Genomic DNA, 18,627 nt, shown 5'->3' with positions numbered 1-18,627 from the left:
CTACTGAGCCCACACACCTAGAGCCCGTGCTCTGCAATAAGCAAGGCCGCCGCAGTGAAAACCTGAGCACAGCAACGAAGACCCAGCGCAGCCAAAAATAAATAAATAAAAATTAATTGCCATTTAAGGTAAAACATTTAAGTGAAACAAAGCTCCCATAATGCCACCCCCAATGAAGAGTGTTGTTAATAATTTGATGTTTATTTTCCCAGGCTTTTTGTATGCCTATGTGTATGTGGCTCAGATGGTAAAGAATCCGCCTGCAATGCAGGAGACCAGGGTTCAATCCCTGGGTCGGGAAGATCCCCCAGAGAAGGGAATGGCAACCCACTCCAGTATTTTCTTGCCTAGAGAATCCCATGGACAGAGGAGCCTGGCAGGCTACAGTCTATGGAGTCGCAAAGAATTGAACACGACTGAAAGACTAACACTTTCACTTTCATACATACTAATACGATAATTATTTTAAAAATCAGGTTTATAGGTACATTTGTCAACGTGCTTCTTTTACTTAAACCTGTTTTTTTCTGAATAAGCACACAAGATCTGCCTTATTCTCTGTAAGGGCTGCCTGGGGCTCCATAGACACTTGCTCTATTAGTAATGTAACCCATCTCTGACGGATGAATATGAAGATCATTCTCTATTATAAATGACGCCTCAACAGTCTTTGCTGCTGAAGGCTGAAGGATAAATTTCTAGATGGACGGCAACGAAGGGTATGCACGTGGTTTATTTCTAGTTAGCATTTTTGTGTCTCGGCCTCCAAAATACATCTCAAAAATGCATCTCCCATCCCCACTTCTGCCACCACCTTCCTCTTTAGCTGCAACTGTCTGCCCTGCACCCATCCTGACCCACCTCTCAGAATCCACTTGGCATCCAAGAGCCATAGTGGGTTTTTTTATTTTTTCATTTTTATTTTATTTACTTATTTATTTATTTTAGTTGGGGGCTAATTAGTTTACAATATTGTAGTGGTTTTTGCCATACATTGACATGAATCGGCTATGGGTTTACATGTGTTCCCCATCTTGAACCTCCCTCCCACCTCCCTCCCCATCCCATCCCTCTGGGTCATCCCATTGCCCCAGCCCTGATTATTTATTATTTGTCTCATGCATCGAACCTGGAATGGTGTTCTGTTTCACATATGATAAAAAAAACATTTATCTATCTATGCCAGGTCTTAGTTATGGCACACGGGATCTTCAGTTTTCATGGTGGCATGAATGAACTTTAGTTGGGACATGCAGAATCTAGCTCCCTAACCAGAGACTGAACCCAGGCCCCCTGCATTGGGAGCACCAGGGAAGTCCCCTGTTTCTTTTGCTTTATGCGTTGATTGTCTGAGCTTTTGCCATCTTGCTTCTCTGGTGGCTCAGACAGTTACAAATCTGCCTGCAATGCAAGAGACCCAGGTTTGATCCCTGGGTCAGGAAGATCCCCTGGAGAAGGGAATGGCAACCCACTCCAGTATTCTTGCCTGGGAAATCCCATGGACAAAGGAGCCTAGCAGGCCACAGTCCATGGGGTTGCAAAGAGTAGGACATGACTGAACGACTAACACTTTCACTTTGCTTACTCCCCACAGTTACCTCAGCCCTAGTGTAGCACTCCTGTGTGCGGAAATAGAAAGATGATAATAGCGGCCGCATCTTCTTCACCCTTGGTTGGACCACATCTATTTTATAGTTGGATAATCCAGAAGGAGCAGGGAGCAGGGCTTGAGGGCACATGTCATGACTCTGCCATCTAATCATTGTGACAAGTTGGACCTGCTTGAAGGTTATAGACCTCAGTTCACCAACTTGGGGGGACTCCAGAAATTCAGTCACTTAAACTATGAGGCTGCCACCTAGTGAAGGTAATGAAGAGGCTGGAGGGAACCTGCTCAGCTGACCATGGGTTCTAGAATCCTAAGGGTGAGTTGCTCAATTGTGTCCAACTCTGTGCCAGGCTCCTCTGTCCATGGGATTCTCGAGGCAAGAAGACTGGAGTGGGTTGCAATTTCCTTCTCCAGGGGATCTTCCCAACCCAGGGATTGAACCCCAGTGTCCTGCATTGCAGGCGGATTCTTTATCGTTGGAGCCACCAGGGAAGCTCAATCCTAATGTCCCATCCAAATATTTCCTGGAACTGGGAGTGGATGATGGATGACTCTCCTCAACCTTAGACATCAGTAGGCAGGATTCTGGGCCCTGGGACTGATCAAGATTTCCTGGAAGACATAGCAGTCTCCCAGCTAGGAATCTCCCAGTTTGCTGGCATCCATTTAATCATTTTGACCCACATAACTGGACGAGAATACTAGGGAGGCAGAAAGAGGGATTACCCACTGTTTATTTGTTTGTTTTAAATACTTATTTGTTTGTTTGGCTGTGCTGAGTCTTAGTTGTGGTACATGGGTATTAGTTGTGGTATAGGGGATCTTCAATCTTCATTGTGGCATGTGCAGTTTTTAGCTGTATCATGCAGACTTTTGGTTGCAACATGTGGGATCTAGTTCCCTGGCCAGGGATCGAACCCAGGCCCCTGCATTTGGGAGCAGGAAGTCTTTGCCGCTGGACCACCAGGGAAGTCCCAAGGAGTTTGTCCTCTGTTTTCTCACTCAGCCTTGCCTTCACTTCTGCAGAACATAAAACTGAAGATGACCCCATCTGAGACTGGTGGGAGTGGGCTAAGAACAGGAGCCAATTGATCATCCCATTGTAACAGGAGTTCATGTTATCATTAGAGTAACTTTCACCCCACCCACCTATCTTGCAGGGTTATTGTGAGGATCAAATGAGAGAAGGAGTTGAAAATGTTTTGTAAAGTACAGAGCATTATTCCGCTGTAAAGGATTACTGCTTTGCAGTCAGTGCCTTTGCTGTTAAACAGCAGGCCACCCAGGAACTCATGTTTCCCTGTGGAGGAGAAGTAAATCTGTTTGTCTTCCAACTGCCCACCACGATCAGACTTTGAAGACATGAGCCACGACCTCAGTCTGGCTTCCATGGATCATGTCAATACACTCAATTAGAAGACCTTGTTATTATCTTTTTAAATACCTCTGGTAAATACATGCTCCCTTTCACATAGGCTTTTTCAGTCACACCACCACTGAAGTTTGACTAGATCATTCTTTGTTGTGGGCACTGTCCTGTACATTCCAGGGTGTTTAGAGGCATCCCTGTTTAGCAGCTTTACCTACCAGTTGCCTCTAGCACTCCCTTCCCCTAGTTCCAACCAAAAACATCTCCAGTCATTGCCAAATATCCCCTGGGGGGCAGAATCATCCACAGTTCACATCACTACTTTAATAAAACAGTTCAGCGAGGTGAGGATTTTTTTTTAGCTCATTTTTAGGATATCAAATTGCAGATCAGGGAAGTTAAGTTACTTGCCGTGCGTCACATCACTAATGCCACCTCCGAAGCAGGCGGGTGCTCCCCACCCCTGCTTGCATCTCCTACCCAGTCACTGACATAAATTAGTCATTCAGCAAATATTTGTCAAGCATCTACTATGTGCCAGGCAGTGTTCTATTTGTTCAATAAATATCACTGATACTTGACATTGGGCAAGGTGGGAGAAAGAGAGGTATAATAGGTAGATAGCTGTATCAGCATCCTAGGAAATTCCCTGGTGGTCCAATGGTTAGGACTTGGTGCTGTCACTGCCCGGGGGTTGGGTTTGATCCCTGATTGGGAAACTGTGAAAAAGTGAAAGTGTTTGTCACTCAGTCGTGTCTGACTCTTTGCAACCCGACCCCATGGACTGAAGCCTGCCAGGCTCCTCTGTCCACGAAATTCTCCAGGCAAGAATACTAAAGCGGATAGCGATTCCTTTCTCCAGGGGAACTTCCCGACCCAGGGATGGAACCTGGATCTCCTGCATTGAGGGTGGATTCTTTACTGTCTGGCCACCAGGCCACCGTCTGGCCAAGTGATTGGGAAACTAAGATCCCAAAAGCCTCTCGGCATGGCCAAAAAAAAAAAAGTTTCCTATTGCTGTTGTTAACAACTTACCACAAACTTAGTGGTTTACCTTAAGTTATGGTGCTCAGAAGTCCAAATTCAGCTTCACTGGTCTAAAGTCAAGATGTCCTCAGACCTATGTTCCTTCTAGAAGCTCTAGGGGAGAATCCATTCCCTTGCCATTTCCAGCTTCTAGAGGCCACCTACATTCCTTAGCTGGTGCCCTTTCTTCCTTCTGGGCCAGCAGTGTAGCATCTTCTCTCCTTCCTAACCTTTGCTTCCATCTTTATATCTTCTCCTTCTGATGCTGATCTTCCTGCCTCCTCTTAGTAGGACCCTTGGGATTACGTAGATCCTCCCTGGATATCCAAGATAATCTTCCCCATCTCAAGAACATTAACTTAATCACATCTGCAAAGTCTGTTTGCCACGTAAGGTAACATTCACCATCCAGAGAATGAGAACATGGACATCTTTGGGACCCACAGCAGTCTGCCCTCTGGCCCTGAAAGATTCATGTTCATGTTCATTTCACATGCAAAATACATCCATCCATCTGAAGGGTCCCCAAAGTCTCAACCCATTATAGTGCCAGCTTAAGTCTAAAATATCCTCTAAGTCTCATCTTCTCAAAACTCTCAAATCTCATCATTTTCATCAAAATTGTGTAGAAGTGAGACTATGAGTGTTACTTTTCTTAGGACAAAATTTCTCTCCCTTTGTGAACTTGTAAACTATAAAACAAATTATCTGCTCCAAAATACAGTGGTGGGTCAGGCACAGTATTACAATTACAGATATTCTCATTACAATAGACAGAAAATTAAAAGAAAAAAAAGGTCACCAAACCCAAGCTGTTTTGAAATCCAACTGAGCAAATTCGATTAGGTTTCAAGGCATGGGAATAGTTCTCTGTGGCTCAGGTTTCCACCCTCTGGGCCCATGGCTCTACCCTGAGAGTCATTCTTCTTCTTCCATGAAGGGTAGCATGTGTTTGCAGCTACACAGTTTTATCAACCTGTTTCCTGCCTGTAGAATTTTGGGAGTCTGACAGCTTTCTTTTATTTTGTCCTTTTTCCCTCTCATTCAGTCCAAGCTGGCAGTGTTTCTGCTGGTAGGACATTCTCAAAAACCACGTGAATTTCCTATGTATGTCTCTAGGATTCACTCCTAGAGAGTGAACAAGAGACTCCGCCACAGATCTTTCCTGGATAATCCTCTCTCTATTCCTGGCTTCCACTGAGCTGTCTAAGGGGATTCGTGAGTCACATGTCTCATCTCTTCAAGGAACCCTCAGTTTTACTGAATACTCTAAACTGTGGATCCTTCTGAGGTTTTAGCCAAAAGTTGTCCAGCCACACCCTTCATTTTTTCTCCAGAGCATGCTTTTCTAACAGTGCTGTGTTCAGTTGCTCAGTCATGTCTGCTGCTGCTGCTGAGTTGCTTCAGTCGTGTCCGACTCTGTGCGACCCCATAGACGGCAGCCCACCAGACTCCGCTGTCCCTGGGATTCTCCAGGCAAGAACACTGGAGTGGGTTGCCATTTCCTTCTCCAATGCATGAAAGTGAAAAGTGAAAAAAGTGAAGTCGCTCAGTCGTGTCCGACTCTTAGCGACCCCACGGACTGCAGCCTACCAGGCTCCTCTGTCCATGGGATTTTCCAGGCAAGAGTACTGGAGTGGGGTGCCATTGCCTTCTCCACAGTCATGTCTAGCTGTTTGCAACCCTGTTGACTGTAGCCCACCAGGCTCCTCTGCCTATGGGGGTTTTCCAGGCAAAAATACTGGAGTGGGTTGCCATGCCCTCCTCCAGGGCATCTTTCCAACCCAGGGATTGAACCCAGGCCTCCCACACTGTAGGTGGGTTCTTTACCATCTGAGCCACAGCCACTTCTACCCAGGACTTTCTAACAGTGAATTTCCTAATTTAGCATCTTTTGTGACCTGGATAGGCTGAGAGCTTCCCAAATCATCAAATCCCAGTTCCTTTTTACTTAACAGTTCTTCTCTCAGTCTGTCCCTTTCCTCTAGCATTTTACTATAAGCAGCAAGAAGAGACCAGACTGTATCTTTAACTCTTTGCTTGGAACTCTCTTCAGCTAAATATTCAAGAATATCACTTAAAGTTCCACATACCACATAACTATAGGACACAGTTTGGCTAAGATTCTGCTGCCACATAACAGGATTTTCTGCCCTTTGGTTCCCAATAACATGTTCCTTATTTCCTGAACCCTCACCAGCAGCATCTTTGATGTCCATATTTCTATCATCGGGCTTTTTAGGATGATTTCTCTAAGATGATCAAAGTTTTCTATATGGTCTTATTTCATGAGCCCTCACAAATTCACTGGGTCCAGGGATAAGGACTTAAATGTCTTTGGAGAGCCATTATTCAGCCTGTGCTCTGCTGTGCATAGTCACGCAGTCTTGCCTAACTTTTTGCCTCCCCATGGACTGTAGTCCGCCAGGCTCCTCTGTCCAGGGGATTCTCCAGGCAGGAATGCTGGAGTGGGTAGCCTATCTCTTCTCCAGGGGATCTTCCCAACCCAGGAATCAAACTGGGGTCTCCTGCACTGCAGGTGGATTCTTTACCAGCTGAGCTGCCAGGGAAGCCCCATTATTCAGCCTACCACACAACTCTTAAGTTTATGGTCAACCATAAACTTGATTGTTTCTCATGGTCTCACATCTATGTTAATCATTACAAAGGCTACAGGGATAGCACAGCTAGACTGACAAAACATTCTGGTTTCCCCAGATGGTCCAGGGTATACTTTTGTCCCAGTGTAAAGGCAGTAGTGCCCTTATTCTGTTTCCAAATTATCCTGGCTTCAGAGATCAATTTTCTGATCACCTTAAGTGTAGATCTTAATGCTTGGTCTCAAGATTGTAAATCCAGTCTCATAGAGATGAAACACATACGAAAAAATCAAGCAACTATAGTTGAGAACTAAATGTTATGATGTTTATAGGTGTGTCTAAACATCCTTCAGTGTACAGGGCAGCCCCCCACAACCATCTGCCAGACGTTTTACCACCTGGAATATCAGGATCATTTGGAGACCTTTGGGATTTCATAGTCAAGGTGTGGTCCCTGGACCAGCAGCATCAGCATCACCTTGTTAGAAATGCAAGTCCTCAGGCCCCATCCAGGCCCACTGAATCAGAAACTCAGGGGATGGGACTCCACAATCAGTTTTAACAAGCGCCCAAGTCAAAATTGTTACACACTCACACGTTTAGTGGCATCCCCAGCCTGTGAAACCACAATTAGTACTATAAATGTTGCTCTGTCCAGAAGGGAGTTGCTTGTTGCTCCTTTATTTTCTCATCTTCAAAGTGAGGATGACACATGGGTTGAAACGGTTTTAGTAAATGTTAGTTTGATGGAAACAGTTCTTTGATTCCTGTGATCTATTTTCAAAGGCGTTTTTCCTCAAAGGAACATATTTCATTTTTTCCTTCTCTTCTTGACTTTTGGCAGGAGCTAAGAAAAAGCCTGGAACTTAGTGTCAATCTACAAAGGAAAGAAGAGGGTGGTTCCAGTGATGAGTATGACTCTATCGAAGAAGATGTACTCTCTGAGCCGGAGCCCGAGGACCAGGGGCTGGGGGGCTGTCCCAGAGATGACCTCCCTCTTTCCCGAAGGGGCTCAGTGCAGAAGGATGTTCCCGAGGACCAGGAGACAGAAGGACACCCTCCCCAGGGCCCAGACACCCTCGTAGTGCTGGAATTTAACCCGGCTTCCAAAAGTAAGCTCTGTCTTATGTGGCATTTCTTTGCCTTTGATGTCTCTGGATCTAATAGTAGGGCTTAAATTTCCAGCGGTACTTTGATTTCAGCTTTGTGTAGACTGTCTCATAGGCCGGGGTGTATATCAGTTCAGGTCTCTGCTGATTACCAAAGGTGAAGGCTCCCAAAAGCTTACAAATGACCCTGAAATTCCAGATGGTAAAGTCTGGCAGATAGTTGTAGGGGGCTGTCCTGTGCATTGTAGGATATTTATCAGCATCTACAGACCAACTGGCTGATGAAACTGACTTAAGTGAAAGGGACTATTTATTGACTTGGATAACTGAGGAGACCAGGACTGTGTTGTTGTTATTCAGTCACTAAGCTGTGTCTGACTTTTTGCCACCCCATGAACGGTAGCATGCCAGGCACCTCTATCCTCTGCTATCTCCCAAAGTTTGCTCAAATTTATGTCCATTGAGTCGGTGATGTGATCCAACCATCTCATCCTCTGCTGCTCCCTTCTCCTCCTGCCCTCAATCTTTCCCAGCATCAGGGTCTTTTCCAGTGAGTCGGTTCTTCGCATCAGGTGGTCAAAGTATTGGCGCTTCAACCTCGGCATCAGTCCTTCCAATGCGTGTTCTGGGTCAGGACTATAGCAAGACTCATATCTCTTCTTCTCTCCCCTCCTTCCCTCCCCTTCTTCCTCTTATCTCTGCCTTCTTTCATCTTACCATTCTTACATGGGTTCTCCACATATAGACACAGAATTGAGACACTGGCTTTGCAACTCGATCACAAAGTGGATTTTCTCTTCCTAAAAGCTCCAGAAAATCCCCCGGCTTGGCTCTTGAACCCATATGGGGTGGCATCTCTGAACTAGTCACTGTGGCTCTGATTGGCCAGGTCCAGCCAACAGGACTGGGGGTATGATTATCACCACCCAAACCATGTGGACAGAGATAGGAGTTTCCAAAGAAAAAATCAAAGAGCATCTGAAGGAGAAGGAAAGCAGATTGGCACCCATGGCAGTGGTCCACTAGAGAAGGCTTTTCAGGAAAGACCCTAGAAGGGACTTACCTGGCAGCCTAGTGATTAAGACTTCGCCTTCCAGTGCCGGGGTTGTGAGTTTGATCCTTGGTCAGGGAGCTAAGATCGACATGCCTTGCAACAAAACACAAACAAACAAACCTAACACAGAAGCAATATTGTAACAAATTCAATAAAGACTTTAAAAATGGTCCACATGAAAAAAAAAATCTTAAAAGAGAAAAAAACAAACCCTAGAAGGTAAAGTCAGCAAAACAGTTGGTGGTTGGCAGGGAGGGGCCCATCTACAGTCGTCCTCGTCTCTGATCCGCAGCTGGCATGGCCTCTGCTTCCTCCTCCCTCTCCATTCTGAGCTCATTTTTTCCCAAAACTGGGTGAACAGAGGAAAGAAATGAGGGAGTGTTTGAAGTCAGGCAGTGAGTGCACTGGTCTGCCCAGGATGCCATAACAAAGTACACAGACCAGAGGTGGCTTCAGCAGTCACAGTTATGTGTTTTTTCACAGTTATGGAGGCTTGGAGTCCAAGATTAGGGGGTTGGCAAGCTTGGTGTCTTCTGTGGCCTCTGTCCTGGGTTGCAGATGGCCACTTTCTCCCTGTGTCCTTGCTTGTCTTCCCTCTGTGTGTTCCTGTGTCTTTTTTTTGTTTTTTCCTATCACTTTATCTTATTTATTTGTTTTTATTTGGTTACGCTGGCTCTTCATTGGAGCATTTAGAATCTTTAGTTGCAGCATGCAAACCCTTAGTTGCTACATGTGGGCTCTAGTTCCCTGACCAGGGATCGAACCCAGGCCCCCTGCATTGGAAGCACAGGATCCTAACCACTGGATCACCAGGGAAGTCCCTATTCTTGGGTCCTATCTCCTCTTCCTATAAGGACACCAGTCATGTTGGATTAGCGCCTGCTCTAAAGGCCTCATTTTATTCATATCTTAACCAGCTCTCTAGAGATGCTAGCTCCAAACACAGTCACATTCTGAGTTGCTGGGGATTAGGACTTGACCATATGAGTCTTGAGGGGGACATAATAACAGGCAGATCTGGAAAATCTACACCCCATGGTTGCAGTTTCCAGACAGAAGAACATTTGTCCCTTGGACGCGCTCTCTCCTCCTTGCTGGGCTGTTCCCTCCCCTGAGGTCACTACCTTTCCTTTTCTCTCCACTCTGACCCATGAAACCTGGCTCCCTGCTTTTCCCAGAGGCTGCTTCCTCCAGGAAGCCTTCTTAACACTCCCAGCCCAGCCAGCTAGGTTGGTGCCTCCTCTGCTCCTGTGGAATCATCTGGCCCTGGTCTCCCTGCCCCCAGCTGCCTTTCTTCCCCTCTGGTGGCCTGTGAGCTCCACCACCAGGGCACAGTCCAGCTCTTCCCCTCCATTGCATCTCCATCGTGCAGCCCTCACCTGGCACATTCAAGTCATTCAGGGAATCTTTGTCAAATAAAGCAAGGACTTATGCCCCCTCCGCCCACCCTCACCCCCACCCCATGTGCTGGGTGGCTCAGACAGTAAAGAATCTACCTGCACTGCAGGAGACCTGGGTTCAATCCCTGGGTCAGGAAGTTCCCTTGGAGGAGGAAATGGCAACCCACTCCACTTCTTGCCTGGAGAAATCCATGGACAGAGGAGCTTGGTGGGCTACAGTCCATGGGGTCGCAAAGAGTCAGACAGTACTGAGCAACTAACCCTTTCACTTTCACTTTCACTTTGATGCTGCCCTGCTAAAACGTCTGGTGATCGGGGTAGTATTGATGAGCTTCTGAGTGAGACCCATGGGGGCTGCATCCTTGCTGTGGCTTGTGTCTCCTCCAAGGGGACAGAAGGAGGGAAAGGCTGTGAAGAGATTGACTGGGCCCCTGCCCTGGAAGTGGGGGGTGTGGCAGGGATGGGTGTGGACATGACATTTACTTCCAGGTGTGAAAGACCAGGCCACTGAAGGAGAGCAGTTGGACCACAGGCAGTTTAAGAATCATTGTTGTTTAGTCCCTAAATCATGCCTGACTCTGCTACCCCATAGATTGTAACCCCCCCAGGCTCCTCTGTCCATGGGATTTCCCAGCAAGAATACTGGAGTGGGTAGCCATTCCCTTCTCCAGAGGATCTTCCCAACCCAGGGATCAAACCTGGGTTTCCTGCATTGCAGGTCAATTCTTTTACTGCTGAGCCACTGGGGAAGCCCTTAAGAGTGATACTTTCCCATAAGCGGAAAGAGAGAACTTCACTTTTTTGCCATTTTACACTTTTTAGCAGATTGCTTGGCAGGCCCAGCATTGACTGAGGTGATGTGTGCTGGGGGTGGAGGGCAGTGCACATGACCCCTACCACCACCCTCAGTCACTGCTTTCATCTGCAGCTTCTTAGCTTCAGCAGGAGACAGGCTCCCACAGAGGTGAGCAGGCAGGAGGCCTGTTACAAGGTTCCCCCAGACTCTAGCATGGAATTGGAGTTCTGAGCCACTCCTGAGCATTTACTCAAGAGCAGTCAGCAGTAACCTGAAAAGATGTGCCTGGTTCTGGGCTATTCCTTCATTCATCTACTGGGCATGTATCATGGCCCAGGTACTCTGCCAGGACAGGACAAGCCCAGTCGTTCTCCTACATCATGTAATCCTAGCAGAGGAAACAGACAATAAGCATGCATGCATGCTTGGTTGCTTAGTCGTGTCTGACTCTTAGGACCCCATGGACTGGAGCTCACCAGGCTCCTCTGTCCATGGGGATTCTCCAGGCAAGAATATTGGAGTGGGTTGCCATGCCCTCCTCCAGGGGATCTTCCCAACCTAGGGATCAAACCATCATCTCTTACATCTCCTGCATTGGCAGGTGGGTTCTTTACCACTAGCACCACATGGAAACCCTGACAGTAAGCACATGACCAGATAAATAATAGCAATTGCCAACACTGAGTTGTTACTGATATAAGCCAACCACTGTTCTAAAGGCTTACATATAATCCCTCATTCAATCCTCACCACAACCCTAAGGAAAGTCTTGTCATTGCACTTGTCTTGCCGATGGGGAGAATGAAGCACAGAGATGTCAAATAACTCATCCAAGGTCACACAGCCAGGAAGGAGCAGAGCAGAGTGAATCTGCAGCAGTTTGAGCCCAGAGCCTGTGCTCTTAACCTTTCAGTTCAGTTCAGTTCAGTTGCTCAGTTGTGTCTGACTCTGCGACCCCATGGACTGCAGCATGCCAGGCTTCCCTGTCCATCACCAACTCCCAGAGTTTACTCAAACTCATGTCCATTGAGTTGATGATGCCATCCAACCATCTCATCCTCTGTCGTCCCCTTCTCCTCCTGCCTAAGGCTAAATAAATAAACCAGATGAGATTACAAAGTGATGATTGGGCTTTGAGAAGCCAGTAAGTAATCCCAGGCCCCTCTGTTTCCCCTTCTAAGTTGTGAAACAAATGAGAGATAGCCATGTGAGCAAGGGGCAGTGAGTGAGTGGCATAGAGAAAGGCAGAAGTTATTTTTCCAGTAACTGGAAAGGGGAGAGTTGGGTCAGGGTCAGGTTAGGAATTCAGGGAGGAAGAAAGAATGGTACCCCGATGGTCTTGAAATTTGTGAATGTTATAAAACAGGACACTGGCTGGGGAATCAGGGTCAGAGAAGGATGCTGGTAGCTAGAATGGTGAGAACAGCCTTCTCAGAGGAGGTGATGTTTAAATTGAGACAGGAATGAGGAGGAGGGGGCAGCCATAGGAACAGCATTCCAGGTCCAGAGAACAGCAAGCATAAAGAGTTTGAACAGGGAAAGAGCTTGGTGTACCCGAGGACAGAGAAGGGGCCAGTGTGGCTGGAGCTGAGTGAGCCTGGGAAAGGAGGGAGGGGCAGGCGGGGAACATGGTACAAAATGAGTGTCCCAGCCTACTTTCCATGAAGACATGAGGGTTCTAGGGTTGCACCAGGAGTCCGGGTCCTTTGGTGCCCTAGGAAATAGCCTTATATAGCCTTCTGATGGCCAAGGTAGACCTCCGCAACTGCTAGAGGGCTGTGTTATGGAGAAGAGGGAGCCGGTAGAAAGGCAATAAAGTGGTTAAGCAAGCGTGCATGCTTAGTTGCTCAGTCGTGTTTGACTCTTTGCGACCTCATGGACTGTAGCCCACCAGGCTCCTCTTTCCATGGGATTTCCAAGGCAAGAATACTGGAGTGTGTAGCCATTTCCTTCCCCAGGGGATCTTCCCGACCTAGGGATCAAACCAGAGTCTCCTTCATTGCAGGCAGATTGTCTACCATCTGAGCCACCAGGGAAGCCAAAAGTGGTTAAGAGGAGGGCTCAAACCCTGATTCCATCACTTCCTAGCTCTGTGACCTTGGAAAAATGACTTGAACCCCAGAGCCTTAGTCTGCAGTAGTATGTATCAGTTTTCTACACCTGCTGTAGCAAATGAGCAAAACAATGCAAATTTATTATCTTATAGTTCTGTGGGTCATAAGTGTGATGGGCTAAAATCACAGTGTCAACAGGGCTGTGTTCCTTTTAGAGGCTCCAGGGGAGAATCTGTTTCCTTGCCTTTTCCAGCTTCTAGAAGCTGCGTACCTTGGCTCCTGGCTCCTTCCTCCACCTTCAAAGCTGGCACCATTGCCTCTCTGTGGTTTTCTTCTATAATCACATCTTCCTTTGTCCCTCCTCATCAGCAGCCGTTTTCCACTTGTGTGTGTTTTATTGTGGTAAAATATACATAACATGTAGGATACATTGTTATAACATTCTGTATATAATATTGTAACATTCTGTACATAACATTTCCATTCTTTTACCTTCTTCACCATTTAAAAAAAATTATTTATTTGTTTTTGGCTGCACTGAATCTTCACTGCCGCATTCGAAGGCTACTCTCTAGTTGCGGTGGCTTCTCATTGCAGTGGTTTCTCTTGTTGTGGCCCACGGGCTTAGTTGCCCTGTGGCATGTGGAATCTTCCCAGACCAGGGATCGAACCCATGTCCCCTGCATTGGCAAGTGGATTCTTAACCAATGGACAATCAGGGAAGTCCCTTCTTCATTATTTTTTAGAGCACAATTTGGTGTCATGAAATAGACTCACATTATATGTAACCATCACCACTGTCTTTCACCAGAAGTTTTTCATCATCACAAACTGAAACTCTGTCCCTCTTCCACTTTTGAGTGATGTAAGTGAAAGTCACTCAGTCGTGTCTGACTCTTTGTGACTCCATGGACTATGTAGTCCATGGAATTCTCCAAGCCAGAATATTGGAGTGGGTAGCCTTTCCCTTCTCCAGGGGATCTTCCCAATCCAGGGATTGAACCCAGCTCTCCTACATTGCAGGCGGATTCTTTACCAGCTGAGCCACAAGGGAAGCCCACTTTTAAGGACCCATGTAATTACATTGGGTCCAGTAGGATAATCCAAGATAACCTCCCTAATTTAAGGTCAGCTGATTAGCACAGTTAATTCCCCTTTGCTTTGTCGTCTAACACATTCACAGCTTTCGGGAATTAGGATGTGACCAATTTTGAGGTCCATTATTCTGCCTACCCTCCACTCACTAGGATGGCTGGCTGGGGAAATACATGAGAAAGCGTGTGCCAAGGGCCTGACCCAGTGCCCAGGTCCTCTGGAGGCTGAACTCAATATATGCTAGCTGTCATTCTTACCATCAGCAGCATATTTTCAGCACTTGGGCAGTCAGTCTCCATTTGAGCATTGGCCCTTCTCCTTTCTTTGTCTTGTCTCATTGGACATGGTGGGTTCTGGCTCACACACAGGTCTGCCCTTGGGCCCTGGGTGTCAGGACAACCAGGGAGCAGGCACTTCAGAAAGTGTAGAGAAACATATGCCCTTCACAGAGTCAAGGCAGGAATGGCAGAGAGGTTAGTGCAAATCAGACAGACCTCACCCACATCCCCATTATCTACGCTCAGCTGCCAAGAATCCCATGGGGCCCTTGATTCTGGGGCTTCCCTCCTTTGGGCCATCACAGACCCCAGGATTTCCTCTGAATTTCAGCAGAAACTTCCCAGGGTTTTCTGCCTTCCCAGGCTGGGGGTTCCCAAGTCCAGGGACTACACTCTTCTCCCTGATTTTTCTCTTTAATCCATTTAGCCACTGGACTGCTTCCCTGCTTTCCCAAGCATGTCCTCTCATGTTCTTTTTTGTTTAATATTTATTTATTTGGCTGTGCTGGGTCTTAGTTGCAGCACTCAGGATCTTTGCTCTTTGTTATGGCACGTGAACTCTTAGTTGAGGCATGTGGAATCTAGTTTCCTGACTGCGGATGGAACCCAGGTCCCCTGCATTGACAGCGTGGACTCTTAGGCACCAGGCCACCAGGAAAGTCCCTGTCTTCTCATGTTCTTAAACCTTTGCTGGTTCTAAAACTCTGGAACCACTGTTCCCAAACTTGTGTGCGTGTTACATGCTCAGTCACTCAGTCCTGTCCAACTCTTTGCAACCCCAGGGGCTCTAGCCCACAGGCTCCTCCGTCCATGGAGTTCTCCAGACAAAGATACTGGAGTGGGTTGCCATTTCCTTCTCCAGAGGATCTTCCCCACCCAGGGATTGAACCCGTGTCTCTTGCATCCTGTGCATTGGCAGGCGGGTTCTTTACACTTCACCACCTGGGAACCCCCCTCCCCAAACCTGAGTCATGTTGAAACCTTCATAGTTCTTTTGCCAAATTCACAGGGTACCCACTAGTACTATTTATTTTTTTAGTTGTTATTTAAACCAGCAAACTTATTTTGTTGTCTGCATTATTCACACCTCTAATTCCAAACTAGCATGGTGCCAGAGCAGGGGTTCCATTAATATTTGTTGAATGAATAAGTGAACAGACAAATAAACAGATGCCTGAGCCGAGTGTGCCATCTCTGCTTGCACTCAGTGTTTGACATATAAATAATTGTGTTTTTACAGGTAATAAAAAGGAGAGGAATTTGTCTGCTAAGCGGAAGGACAACGCTGAGGTCTTCATTCCCAGCAAACCTGAGCCACACCTGAGTCCCCAGCCCCCGACCATGTTCCTGGATCAAGAAAGGGCGTGCTCAAGTAAGATTTCTGGGGTCTATGGTCGGGCTTGGCACTGGGCTTGCATCACTGTCAGTGGGGTGCCATGAAAGAGGAGTCCTTGCTTCATCACCCTCCTTCCCCAGGCCTGAGCTGATTTTTAGCAAATGTATTATTAGTCAAGGTCTCCAGAGAAAGACTTCCCTGGTGGTCCAGTGGTTAAGACTTTGCCTTCCAAGGCAGGGAGTGCAAGTTCTATTCCTGGTCTGGGAACTAAGATCCCACATGCCTCGTGGCCCCCCAAAAATCAAAACATAGAAGCAATATTGTAGCAAATTCAATACATACTTTAAAAATGGTCCCATTAAAAAAAAAAAATCTTTGAAAAAGAAAATGTCTCCAGAGAAACCGAACCAATAGGATGTGTGTGTGTGTGTGTGTATATACACACATATAGAGGGAGAAATTTATTTTTTTACTTTTTTAGAATTAGTTAATTTATTTTATTATTTTTGGTTGTGCTGGGTCTTTGTTGCTGTGCGCGGGCTTTGTCTAGTTGTGGCAAGCCAGGACTTCTGGCTTTGACTGAATAGCTGGACTCTGCATGGCTCAGTTGAGTGGACACATAAAATTAATGGCCATAGCTACTTTCTGGGTCTGTAGCTAAGATGTGGTTATGATTGAAAATTTGTTTTATTTTTCTTTTTACTTTTAAGTGAATTTTCTTACTTTATATGGGTAACAATGCGTGCAAATGATACTACATTCTAAAGGTACAAAGGAGTTTATGATGAAAGATTCATCTGATACCCTTATAATGAAATGAGGGTGTCTAATGATTGAGCACTTACCATGAGCCAGCCACCACTGTAAGCAATTATTATATTTACTGTATGTTTATTTATAATGTACTTATATACATTATATAGTTTATATACACATGTGTGCATGCTAAGTCGCTTCAGTCGTGTCCAACTCTTTGCGACTCCCTGGACTGTAGCCCACCAGGCTCCTCTGTCCATGGAATTCTCCAGGCAAGAATACTGGAGTGGGTTGCCATGCCCTCCTCCAGGGGCTCTTCCTGACCCAGGGATCAAACCCTTGTCTCCGGCATCTCCAGCATTGGCAGGCAGCTTCTTTACCACTAGCCCCACCCAGGTCTGGACCAGTGCACTCCAAGCTTGAAGCTCTTTTCCAAGCAGCTCAGGCAGATGGTAGGAGGCAGAGGAAGCAGCCGTAATCCTTCCACTTGCTGAGCGTTTGCTCCCTGCTATGTAAATATTGTCTTGGTTTAGAGTCCCCAGAACCAGATTCTGAGATAAGGATTCCAGAACAAGTCATCGAATTGGAAGGTGGTTCCTGGAAGAGGGCTGGAAAGGGAAGGAGCCAAAACTGGCTTTCATCACCAAGCAAGGTCGCTGGGCAAGTGGAGCACCACTTGGCTGGGGAGCTCTGGGGGCGGGGAGGCGGTGCGCTAAGCAGAAGCCTACTCCCCATCCCGGGGAGGATGAGGGACCCTCCTTTCAGTCCTGGTTGTGAGCTGTGTTGACCGTCAAGAGCTCTGGCTCTGGGGGTCATGGTTGGAAGTCTGGCCAAGGGACTGTGAGCAGGGGGCACCCAGGCATTCGCTGATTAACCCTTATCAAACCCCACCCAACTGGGAGAAAGCACTATACTAACACAAGACAAGATGTTTTATCTTTGTTTTTTTTAATTTTCTTACTTTTATTTTTGGCAGCACTGGGTCTTCATTGCTGCGCAGGCTAGTTGCGGGGCGCAGGCTTCTCACTGCGGTGGTTTTTCTGCTTGCTAACTAAGCACAGGCTCTAGGGCTCTAGGGCTCAAGGGCTGCAGTAGTTGTGGCTCTGGGACTTAGTTGCCCTGCAGCATGTGGAATCTTCCCAGACCAGGAATTAAACCCGTGTCCCCTGCATTGGCTGGCAGATTCTTAACCACTGGACCACCAGGGAAGTCCAAGACAAGGTGTTTTAGATAGCAAGTGATAAAAAGAGTGAACTGAAGGGAAAGCGTCTACATCAGTCCATGTAAATGAACTTTTGAAGGTGGTGTGATCACTGGGCGCAGCGGGACCCAGTGATTAAAATGTGTCAGCAGTCTGCCTCTCCCCACCTACCGGCTCAGCTTTCTCCTTTTTGCCCTTCATTCTCAGAAAAGCTCTTAGAGGTGATGAGAGGACCACCAGCAGCTCTGGGCCGACAGCCCACCAGCCCAGCAACCCTGGCAGAAAACAGACCTGGCAGACTCTGCAGGCTGACCACCTGGTACAAATCCTGCCCTTCCGCCTACCAGCTCTGTGACCTTGGGCAGGTTACTTAACCCCTCTGGGCCTCCTTCACCCAACTCTCAATTGGAGATAAGAATAGCACTCTGGGGCTTCCCTGGTGGCTCAGTGGTAAAGAATCTGCCTGCCAATGCAGGAGATATGGGTTGAACCCTTAATCTGGGAAGATTCCACATGCCTCGGAGCAACTGAGCTCCACAACAAGAGAAGCCACCGCAATGAGAAGCCTGGGCACCACAGCTAGAGAGTGGCCCACACTCACGGCAACTAGAGAAAAGCCCATGCAGCAATAAAGACCCAGCTCAGCCTAAATAAATAAATAATTTTTTTTTTTTTTTTTTTAAAGAAGAGCACTCTGCCCTGAGGGTCACAGTAAGGATTAACAGACTGGATGGATAGTCCAGTTTAGAGAAGCACCCGGCTCAAAGCAAGCCCTGTTCAAGGTCAGCTGGTGGAGACTGTAGCAATTCCTGGGCCATTGTTCTTTCTACACCCAGACTGGCTCCACTGACCACTGCTTAACTCAACAGGACTCCAGTCTGTACTGCTGGTGTTCACTCCATATGAAAAATTAATAACGGCTTTTAAATTTCTCCAGAACAAGG

The 18,627-nt window shown here is 46.9% G+C and overlaps 1 protein-coding gene and 1 non-coding gene across 9 annotated transcripts in view; one reads left to right on the top strand and one right to left on the bottom strand.

Annotated features, from left to right (window-relative positions):
- KATNIP (katanin interacting protein) overlaps positions 1-18,627 on the top strand; it is a 231,238-nt gene that overhangs the window by 104,301 nt on the left and 108,310 nt on the right. For all 8 annotated transcript variants that reach the window (XM_081553378.1, XM_081553377.1, XM_081553381.1 and 5 more), the window contains 2 exons: positions 7,449-7,716; positions 15,631-15,762. In XM_081553378.1, coding sequence (XP_081409504.1) covers positions 7,449-7,716; positions 15,631-15,762 — 400 coding nt within the window. The remainder of the gene's footprint in view (positions 1-7,448; positions 7,717-15,630; positions 15,763-18,627) is intronic.
- On the bottom strand, positions 9,511-9,583 carry TRNAG-UCC (transfer RNA glycine (anticodon UCC)). The gene has a single exon. It is a non-coding gene; the product is annotated as a tRNA-Gly (tRNA).

The sequence above is a fragment of the Giraffa tippelskirchi genome, chromosome 13 (genome assembly GCF_054371585.1).
Source record: "Giraffa tippelskirchi isolate mGirTip1 chromosome 13, T2T-mGirTip1v1.2.pri, whole genome shotgun sequence".
Lineage (NCBI taxonomy): Eukaryota > Metazoa > Chordata > Mammalia > Artiodactyla > Giraffidae > Giraffa > Giraffa tippelskirchi.
The sequence above is the reverse complement of the archived record's forward strand: the minus strand, read 5'-3'. Positions and strand labels throughout refer to the sequence as shown.